The 11157-nt window shown below is 42.4% G+C and overlaps 1 protein-coding gene across 1 annotated transcript; it reads left to right on the forward strand.

The window, feature by feature from the left end:
- The first annotated feature begins 1743 nt into the window (after positions 1–1743).
- On the forward strand, positions 1744–5469 carry LOC147267817 (trypsin-like). The gene is made up of 5 exons (XM_086196801.1): positions 1744–1798; positions 1963–2113; positions 2223–2364; positions 3252–3509; positions 5302–5469. The coding sequence occupies exons 1-5, from the start codon at positions 1744–1746 to the stop codon at positions 5467–5469; spliced, it is 774 nt and encodes a 257-aa protein (XP_086052927.1).
- Positions 5470–11157: the final 5688 nt, after the last annotated feature.

An 11157-nucleotide genomic window follows, 5' to 3' on the forward strand; every position in this document is an offset into this window, starting at 1 on the left:
ACAAACCTTTTGTTTAGCTGACTTTTGTGTTTTTCACTGAGGAAAAGTGTGTTTGGTGACTTTTGATGCATCCCTGCTACACAGTCAGCTGGTCTCTGGGGTCCCAGCGCTAAATAGAGGAGAGAGGGTTATATATCTTCTTGTCTGACTCTGGGGAGGGATGGCAATTAAGTGTATTCCCAGAAAGTTGCTTTAAATATATGTTTGAATCTGATCTGTAAAACACTGATGAAGCATTTTATTACCCTGCAACAATGAAAAATAATTCAGTGCAGTTTCTTTTTTGTGTCAAAACAAAAAGTCTGGAGAAAACAAATGAAGAAAACAAATGACTGTTCTGACAACATTTCAGTGACACGTGCTCCACACACACACACACACACACACACACACACACACACACACACACACACAGCAGCCTACTGTTTGTCACCTCAGCTCTGCACCAGAGGGACAGAGGTGGCTGTGGTATCACCTTGACACCTCAGGGGTGTAGACTGCATGGAGGCTATGAGTTTGAAACCAAATGCTCCCATGCGTGGAAGCTAAGAATGAAAAAAAAAATTGCTGGGGATCTAAATGAGAGTGGCACCGAGGGAGATGGACGAGTTCGGGAAAGGCACAAAAGAGCACAGGAGTCATAACAAAGTGCGTGTGTCTGCTGGATCAGAACTCAACATGAACACAGGCCAGGCCGTGATAATGGTTTTGCACTTTTGGCCTCTGACATTGCTGTTTTTTGTTTTGTCAGCTGGCGACGCCATTTTCCTTGGGTTGAATCAAAACACTCACTGCTTCATCTGCACTTGAGGGCTGATATAATCCCACTTAGACATCCTACAAGCTTTTGTTCCGCCCTCTCTAACATCACGGGATACACAAACATGTCTGGTGAGGATACTCTATCATCTCTCTGGCTTGTTGGGTTTCATCTCAGCAAAGCTTCACTTTATCTCCACAAATGGACAATAGGCTGAATCTGTGAGAACAAAAGCCTCAGGAGGCGAGGCGTCATAAAAGAGAAGGCAGCTTTTTTATGTACTAGGTCAGACTCGCTTTCTATGCATGACAGACTCACGGCGTGACATTCAGACATATGGTGGACAATGGCGAGGAACAATGACAGTGACAGGCATGGTTACAGTATAAAAAGGCTCGAGAGTTCTCAAGCTGCGCTGTAAGTCCCGGCATGAGAGAAGTGTGTGAGAGTGTGAATGAGTGTGTGTGTGTGGATGCTGTACTTGGATTGTTTTCTCACTTGACTCTTGATAAGGTGAGGCTGCCTTACATGATGGCTTTTCATCTGAGTGCGTATACTAGTTGATTAGCAGTGGGGCTGTCGATAACAGTTACTATTTTGTGGGCTCATTTAAAAGAAAAATGAACCGGAGGAAAACCAAATGGGCTGCAAAGTAGTAAAACCATGAATAAGAATAGTCCCTATTTATTTAATCTCTGACTATACATTGTTCCAGTCTGTTCAACATATTTCTTCAGGGTTGCTGCAAGGAAGAAAACCTTGAATTATGCACGAGTGAATAAAGTTTTAATGCTAGACCTACAAAAATGTTTGCTATTGTGGTTGAAAAAGTGAATATATCACTGTGTTTTTTTTCAAGGATATTAAACATGCAATGACTGGGGAGATGATGCAAAGAAGCTGGAGCTTTTAGAATTTTATTGGAAATGTTTACCAGATTATAATGTAGGATTCTTTTTATTTCCTGATCTTGTAGAACTACAATGAACTTGTCTCCATCCTGCCACATCTCAGTGGTGCTTCTGCTTGTCATAGCAGGTGAGGAGCAATAACAACAACTATCGGAAAATAATCATTGTACTGTTTTGTTTTTTTTAACATTTAAAAATGATGTTAAATCACTTGAATTAATGTCTGAAAAGTTAACTTTGTTTTTCCTTTGAATACATCGTCTATCTATTCATCTCTCACTCCGTCTTCAGGTGTGGACGGGGGCAGAATCATTGGCGGTGCAGCAGTGTTTCCCTACTCAGTTAAATATCAAGCCTCCCTTCAGATAATGAACTTCCACTTCTGTGGAGGCACCCTCATCCACCCTCAGTGGGTGGTGTCTGCTGCCCACTGCTGGAGGCCGTAAGTTACTGCAGAGTGTGTTTATTGAGCGTCCACATGAGCTTCACAAATAAACATGATTCTTCCGATGAAGAAAATCTTACTGTGTGTTCTGGTTTTGTTCTCATAGGATTCACATGATCCAGGTGGTCCTGAGTGAGCACAGCATCAGAAGAGAGGAGGGTTTCGAGCAGCGGTTCAATGTCTCCTCAGTTATCAGGCACTACCAGTACAAAGAATGGATGCTTGATAATGACATCATGATGCTGAAGGTACGGGACAACCACTGGGTACAAGAAGTGCAGATACTGACATCAGGAGTGTGCTTGGCTATGTTTACATGGATGGCAATAGTCCAAATAGTAACCTGAGTCGAAATAAGACCCTTATTTAGCAAAGTAATGATGAAGAGAAGATGCCTGCCTGCATTACACAGCTACATTCTAGTTTCCTGCAGGAATTTGACCAGTTCAGCTGTGGTGTGTTTTCTTATTAGCTTAGAACCCAGTTTGTACAGTAGCTGGGAAATGGACCGTGTAGACTGCAACTGTTCATGTGGACAGTTTAATAACGGGACCAAGATACTCTTCATCAGATTACTTCTTACTCCAACTGTGACCTTTTTCTAGTCAAGGGCTTTAGAAAATGTTGTTTACGTGGCAGTGTCTTGTTCAGATTATTGTCTTGATAAAGCTCATATCAGAATATTGTCCTCCATGTCACCCACATTAAATAGGAAATAAACTATATATACATAAACACAAACTTTTTTAATATAAAGGTCTTCTATTATTTGTATTATATTGAAATGTATATGATTCCTTGATGCTTGAGACAAAAACTGAACAATATTACAGCATGAGAACATTTTTTCTTCCTGAATGTCATGTAATTTATCTTTGTTACTCTACCTTGCAAATCCTTTGTCTTTTACACTCACCAGGCCACCAGGACAAAATGTTTCTGCGAACTGCTGAACACATATAATCTCAGAGTTTGGCAGAGGGTGGCATGTCATTTTAAGACTGCATATAAAAGTCACTCACTGAAAAGTATTCATGTTTATAAGGTGCCAGCATGAGGGCTGATGTTTAGGTCTAAAAGTACATGGGGAGGGTTTTACTGAGTCTGACTGAGGGATGTGTTCTCTGTGGGTCAGCTGGACCGGCCGGCAACCATCAATGCTCTGGTGGAGCCTGCATCTTTACCAGACAGCAATTCACAGCCCTTGGGTCGCTCCACGCGGTGCACAGTCAGTGGCTGGGGTGTCACCCGGCTCCACAGCTACACCCCATCTTCCATACTGAGGTCTGTGGATGTGGACATCTTCCCCAACTGCTGGCTCTACTACTACTTCAGGATCACGCAAAATATGGTCTGTGCTGGCTCCCATTATGGAGGGAAAGACTCCTGTATGGTGAGGAACTGAACCGCGCGTGTGTGTGTGTGTGTGTGTGTGTGTGTGTGTGTGCGTGTATGTGTGTGTGTGTGTCAGTGAGTAAGAGAGAGAGAGAGAGATTTTATTCACAATTAGAGACCTTTTTTGGAAGTAAAACTAACCTTATGGGGACAGTGAGTCCTCATGGGGACCAAAGATCTTTCCTAATGCTTTGAATGTAATTTCTGAGGTTTAGGTTAGGTTTAGTGTGTGTGTGTGTGTGTGTGTGTGCATGCGTGCGTGTGCATGCATTTGCGTGTACTTATTTTTTGTTAAAATAAGAGACCTTTTCTGGTCCCACATCTTATCGGGACTCCTCGTTCTTGTGGGGATGAGAGACTTTTCCTGATGCAGAAAAACAATTTTTCTGGGGTCTTTGTGAGGTTATTAGCTGGAACCTAAAAATGTTATCAGATGTCTTGAAAAGTATTTAATATTTCATAGTCTCTACCTGTGACGGTAAATACAGCTATTACAGTTAAGCACGTTATCATGCACAAACTGATCCTGAAAAAAAAACACCATTTGGAGTTACTGATTCTATTTATTTTTTTGCTAAACCTGCATTCATCGATATACAGACTGATACACTGGTATGCTGATGATACGCCGCTCTATCCATCCCTCCTATTACATCACCCTACTGCCTCAGTTCAGAGCAGATGATCATCCTAATCGCTGCAATACCCCCCCTCTTGGTAACGCTAGCTAGTCTTTTAGTTTGACACATTCTCAATATCCATTTGGGCCAGTATTCAAGTGTAAAACCTAAACAGTTAAAAAAATTGTTTCACAAGACTTTGGCCTGGTGGTTCCCCTCCTTCTCTTTCAAGAGTTTCCTAGCTGATGGAGAACTACCCTTTTAACCGGGTCAGCTTGCTGCGCTCCTTCTTTCATAGATGTGTATTAATGAAACTATACATGATATTGGCAGGTGGTTTGAATGAACGACAGGTGCCACATGCAGACTTGCGGGTGTCGTCTGGTGAGTCTGATGAGTTCCCCCACGTGATAATGCAGCAGGTCGCTGCTGCATCAGAGCTCACTGACATGTCAGTGGTCCACTTACGCACTAAAGCAGCCCAATTTTCTCCTGAATATAGTTTTAGAGGAATGACAATATCTACATTACCATGTCCCTCATGCTTAACTCCCCATAAAACTATGCTTTAGCTTTTATATGTTCACAAGCTGGTCACTAACAGACCGCGGAATTTCAAGGTTTGGATACATCATGCACTTGTCAAATGTATCCGTTTTACAGTTATATTGACTTATGAAACACAGAATGCTCTTGTTCTTTCTGTGAAACACATAAGCTGTTGATTCAAAGTAAAAGGCAGAGGAAGACTGTCATTTTAATTTATAGATACAAGGTGGGGTTCACCCTGGACAGGTCACCAGTCCATCTCAGGGCCAACACATCGAGACAGACAACCATTCACCCTCACAGTCACACCTACGGTCAATTTAGAGTATCAATCAGCCTCGTCCTCTCTTGATGTCTTTGGACTGTGGGAGGAAGCTGGAGTACCAGAGAGAACCCACATAGGAACAGGGAGAACATGCAGACTCCACACAGAAAGACTCAAGCCAGGGCTTGAACCAGGAACCTTCTTGCTGTGAGGCAACAGTGCTGACCACTGCACCACCGCGCCACCTTGTCTGTGAAAATGTTCAATAAAAAGAAAATTTTTAAAAAAGAAACACAAAAGTTCCACATTAGAGAAACCCCTTAAGCTTTTTAACACGTTGTCTTTCTATTTTCCAGGGAGACTCAGGAGGACCACTCATCTGTAATGGTAAATTTGAGGGTATTGTGTCTTGGGGCATCGGCTGTGCCTATTCTTACTACCCTGGTGTGTACACCAAGGTTAGAAACTACCTCGGATGGATCAACTGGGTCATCCAGAAAGGTGAACGGAACTCTTTGGAATGACCAGCATCCACCCCGCTTGAAATCTTGAGAATTCTATGTTGTTGTTGTTGTCTTTGACTATAAGAAGGGGGAAAAATAACACTGTAACATCGCATGAGTGTGAATGATTCCTTTATTTGCTATTATTAGGAAGAACTAAGTCTTACATATTGTTTATATGCAACTAAATGCACTTTGTTTTGTAGTTTCCCCTTTTGTGTTTTACTGATATCAATCCATGTCACATACTTATTTCAGGGAACATATTGTTCTTTTAAATCTTCATTTTTACACCAATTAATGAGACTTAACTTGGGAATAAAGATGAATATTTTCTCACACCGTCTCCTCTGTTATTGGTCACCTAACTTTACATCCTCAACAGATTTAATTCGTGACATGATCTGTTCTAAAGATCACCGATGTGGAAAGATGTGCTTGCTCATGGAGAATTGTTGGGTGTAAATTAGGGCCCGACCGATTAATCGGCCAATGACAGCCATTAGAGCGTAATTGGTAATCAGTCAAAAGTTGGCCGATTGGTGCCGATTTAAACACCTAATTTTCGGTGATAAAATGACGTTAATATCGTGTCATGGACTGTGTTCCACTCAGCTCAAACACCCCCAAGAAACTCCAGGACACAGATGGTTCATTTCCATGAAGTTTACTGGGCACATTGTGAAACTGCAACACAATATACAAAATACAATGAAATGCCTATAAATCACATACACAGCATAAATAACACTGCTAAGCTAACACACGGTAGCATTTGCTAATTGCAATAGAGTTAACAAAACTAACCAAGCCTAACACACAATTAGCATCTTAGCTGCCTCTATGCTCAATAACAACATTTAAAATGAATGATAACTCAATGTCACAAACGAAATACTTACAGATGTTGCCTGATCAGAAAGGGAGAAAGAAAGGCGAGGAAAGAAAAGCTGACAACCAAGAGATGACACGTCTGTAGCCGATCACCACATGGCAGTTTTCCTACTTCCTGTTTTTCCCAGAATGCATTGGTGGTTACTATGGTTACATTACATAAATAAACCTGAACAGCAAAAAAAAAACTAACATTTAAATATAATATTAAACTATATTGTCATGCAGCATGACATATAGTGTTTTTCTTTGAAATAAAGCCCTTGTGTATCCAGTGGAGGGCACTCCGACTCCTACCCTCTCAGGCCACAGCAACCCCCCCCCCCCCCCCCCCCCCCCCCCCATGATGGCGAAGTAGTGTACAGTACAGAAAGTAAAATGAACGACATAACGGTAACTTTACAGTACCTGAAAGTAATGTTAGTCTCACTGAGGCAGCCACGGTACCATACCAGATAAGACCGGAGCAAATCAGAATAACGCTTCGTCCCCGTGCAAAAACCGTTGAGGGCTGCGTTTATCTTCAGCAGCCATGGACTGTGTTTTTTAATTTATAGCTGTAACATATATATATATATATATATATATATATATATATATATATATATATATATATATATATAAGTTATAACTTCATGGAGGAAAGAAAATGTGAACTGATATTGAGAGAACATCCGAGAAGCGCATTTCAAATCGTGTTTTACCAGAGAGGTTTATGACGCTGTTTACCCACCTGCCCCTTAACTACAGATACACACTTACTGACCTCTTAACTAGACACTGAGCATTTTAATGCACACCAATAACAGCCCTACCATGAATTCTACTTCAATAAATTTATTACTTTGTAAATGTTGTTGTGGCAGAAAAGGTGGCTGAGAGAAATCAGAGGACTGAGTCTTGTTAAATTCTGTTCTCTTCCACAAAGGAGGACGACAGAATTCCTTATTTAAACCCAACTGGGTCAAAGTTTACTGTTAAACTCCGGCAGACAGGTTCACAACATTACAGCACTTCTGTTACTCTCAGGTGCATCACTCAAAAAGGTCACTGTTGCAACAACATATTTTAATTTAGCAACTCTGCTGCAGGATAAACAGTCGTTCCTAGGGAACATATATCTTAATAACCGTTCCTATTGTTAAATCCTTTCTCTTTTGAGAGTTTACTCTTTTCACAACAGTTAAAACACAACATTATTTAACTTGTGTCTTGTAAATAATAAAACAAAAAAAATCTCCTTGATAACAACAAAAAAATCCTCATTTCAAGGCACATTGTCGGCTCCTGTGAACAAAAAGTGTTATAATTTCTCCTTGAGCTAGTTTGAAGTTGTACAGCTCACAGTAAAGCATTTCACAAACATTAGCTAAGTAAATATTCCTGAAAACTGCACATTACCATTTGAGCGTGAACATACATCAACATTTGAGAGCTTCAGTGCAAGTTATAACTTTTCAATCCAAATAGTTTCAACTATTCCCCCTTTCCCCCCAAAGCCCATTAGTGCCACACTGTTATTTATAAGTCACAAAGTCTTTGAGATGTTATGGCTTTACCACCGTGTGACGTGCTCGGGTGGTAACAGGTGTAACATTGTTGCCAGCGACAGGGGTTCTGTTCCTCTCAGAAGTAGTTTGCTGAGGGGCTGACTCTGTATGATCGGGGTCCTCGGTCTTAAGGTGCATAGGCTCGCTGGGAGTCCTGAGATGTCTCCGGTTTCTCCTGAGAACATTTCAAGAATGTAACTGGACTTCGTAGGACCTTGAGTCGACCTGTTTCAGCACTCTGCCCTTTCTCCAAGAAGTGTGATGTGCGAGTGGCTGTTTTCTCACAGAGTCACTTGGTTTTAGTTTGTCAAGGTCTCTTGCTGACCTGTTGTAGTAGGCAGACTGGCATTGTTGGTTGTTTCTAAGTCGCTGATGTGCCTGTTCAACTTTTGGCTGGAGAAGACTTGATTTAGTGGGCAGCAGCATTCTGGTACGGCAGCTGAGAAGTCTCTGCGCTGGACTAGAGTCCAGGCCGTGTGATAGTGTGTTGCGGTGGTCTAGCATCACGAGATTAGGGTCCTAGCCAGCAGCTTTTGCTTTGAGCTTGAGCCTCTTTGACTTGTCTTGACGGCTGATTCAGCCTTACCTTTGCTCTGCGGGTAACCTGGTGATGAAGTCTTGTCCTGGAATTCCCACAGTCTGCCGAATCTCTGGAACTCCTGTGACGCATATTGAGGTCCTCGTCTGACATGACAATATCAGGGATACCTTGGCGAGCAAAGTGGGCTTTCAGTTTCCTTATCACTGTAGTGGACTTTGTGTCAGACAGATAGTCTATTTCCCAGAAATTGGAGTAGTAATCCACAGTAATGAGGTATTCCTTCTTGATGGTACAGCTCCCGCTGGAATGGGAAGTATGGCCAGATTTCCATTGGTGCTTGTTTCTTGTCAGTCGGCCATCCCTGCTTCATTTTTTTAATGAGAGTCTGCAGTGTTTTACCCTGTTTTGTTGCAAAATGAATTGCGTTGAGGCTGTCTCCAGATATAGGTAAGTGTTGTACCACATTAACAGTCTCTATTTCAGCTTCCACAGAGCCATAGGATGAATACTCGGGTAGGTACGCTCTGCTTAAGGTGTCAGCTAGCAGCATGTCTTTTCCTGGTACATACACTACATCCAGATCGTACTTCTGAATGCGCATCATCATTCTCTGAAGTCTTTTGGGTGCGCTAAGCAGAGGCTTTCTCACATTGGTCTCTAACGGCTTGTGATCACTCTGAACAGTCACTTTGCGTCTGTATGTGTATTGGTGGAACATTTCCATGCTGAATACCATAGCAAGAAATTCTTTTTCTATTTGGGCATAACACTGTTCCGTCAGTTGCCTCTGGACTGCTTTCGCATCTGCTGGTTTTGGCATCTGTTTGCCTGCACGCACCTTTTCTGAATCTATTTTTAGTCCATCTGCCGTCAGGAGGCATCCAATGTATGCAGCCTCCTCTTGTCTCAGTTTGAACTTTTCTGAGTTCAGTTTAATGCCTTTTTGTCTGCATCTTATCAGAAAAAGTCTCAGCTTCTCATCATGATCACGCTCAGCTGCTTCTTGCATCCCCCCTTGTCCTGTGATCAGCACGTTGTCTGCAATAATGTACCTGTACAGACCAGGCAGATCCTCTAACACCTGTGTAAGTTTTCACTGAAAGATCTCAGGAGCTGGACTTATCCCCACTGGCATTCTCAGCCATCTGTAACATCCAAATGGAGTGTCGAATGTTGTTAGGTAACTAGATTCATCCTCTAGTTTGATATGCCAGAAGCCACTTTTACCATCACACACTGTAAACACTTTGGCTTTGGACAGGTCCGGAAGTAGGTCTTCAGTGGTTGGTAGTGGGAAGTGGCTGCGTTTCAGCGCTTTGTTCAGAGGTTTTGGATCAATACAGACTCTTGGTTTCCCACTCTGCTTTTGTACAACCATCCCGCTGATCCAGTCCATGCTGCATTCTACTGGTGTGACTATTTTTCTGCGCTGTAGGTCCTGAAACTCATTTTTCAGCAGCTTCATCATGGCGACTGGAACGCATCTCTTTGGCAGCTGCACTGGCTTCACTGTTTTATCGATCTCCATTTTGTATTCTCCTTTAAGACAGCCATCTCCAGTGAACACATCAGCATACTCTGCTTTTATCTGTCCCATTGTCCACTGTGCACTTGCGGGCTTCTCTGAGATAACCATGCTGTCAATTGCCAGAATGTTTTCATAGTGCACCTTTGTCAGCTTCATGGCTTCACAGGCTCGTTTACCAAGCAGTGGCACAGTACAGTTTTTGTCCACCACCTGGAACTCCAACTGATACAGTTTTTGGTTTCTCAGGTTTGGTAATTTTACCTTACATTTTCCCAGTGGTCTCTATTGTATATCACGAGTACAGTTTTTGTGTCATCAAGTTTTGTGTCAGGATTAAACATATTAACTGGGATGACATTGCAAGTAGCACCACAGTCATCATTGATCACTGCCAAGGACCATCCCAGCAAAGAGCTGTGTCATTCCCTTTGTTGGTGTTCTCTGCATTCACATCCCCTACCCCTGCTTCAGTAACACTGAGAATGTTTTCATATTCGTCACTATCATATTGTGCTACACTGTGTACATGTTCCTTTTTCATTTGTGCTGGGCTTTGTAGATTTCCCTTCTTTCTTTGTTCTGGGCTTGCTTGACATTTCACTGCAAAATGGTTCTCTCTGTCACACTTTTTCCTGTATGCTGGGCATTTCAGTTTGCTTTTTTTCATACGTTCTCCCACAAAACTTGCAATCCACTGGGTGCTCAGCTTGTCTTTGGTGCGCCACTCGGTGAAGTGCGCGCACCTCCTCCTACATCGGTCTGGAGATGGCTTAAATATTCTCCTGCCACAACTCTGTGGCCCTGCAAAGCTGTACGCAGGTGTCCAGCGTCATGTTCTTCTCACTGAGTAGTCTCTCTCTCTGCCTGTGTCATTGTGCCCACAGACAATCCGATCGCGAATGAGAGAGTCTCTCAACGTCCCGAAGTTGCATGTTTTAGCCAACAGTTTCAGTTCTGTGACATAGCTGTTGATAACTTCACTGACACCTTGATAACTTGTGAAAAAAAAACGATATCAGCATCAAATTTGTCAAGGATGCCATGCACTTCCATGCATCTCTGGCTGTATCACCCGTTGACAGATCAAAAGTTTCCTGCTGATCTCGCTGACGATATAGCTGAAAAGTTTCACCTTTTTCTTTTTATCCTCTCCCTCGCTTGACAGTAATAGGTCCACATAAAGCACAGACTCGTCC

The sequence above is a fragment of the Aulostomus chinensis genome, chromosome 3, assembly GCF_037954235.1.
Source record: "Aulostomus chinensis isolate RoL2024-O1b breed Wild chromosome 3, RoL_Achi_v1.0, whole genome shotgun sequence".
NCBI lineage: Eukaryota > Metazoa > Chordata > Actinopteri > Syngnathiformes > Aulostomidae > Aulostomus > Aulostomus chinensis.

Excerpts from the sequence above, each read along its gene's own strand:
- LOC147267817 (XM_086196801.1), top strand. The coding sequence starts at position 1,744 with ATGAACTTGTCTCCATCCTGCCACATCTCAGTGGTGCTTCTGCTTGTC. Across the intron at positions 2,114-2,222 it reads GCTGCCCACTGCTGGAGGCC|GATTCACATGATCCAGGTGG; the intron begins GTAAGTTACTGC and ends TTGTTCTCATAG. Across the intron at positions 2,365-3,251 it reads ATGACATCATGATGCTGAAG|CTGGACCGGCCGGCAACCAT; the intron begins GTACGGGACAAC and ends TCTGTGGGTCAG.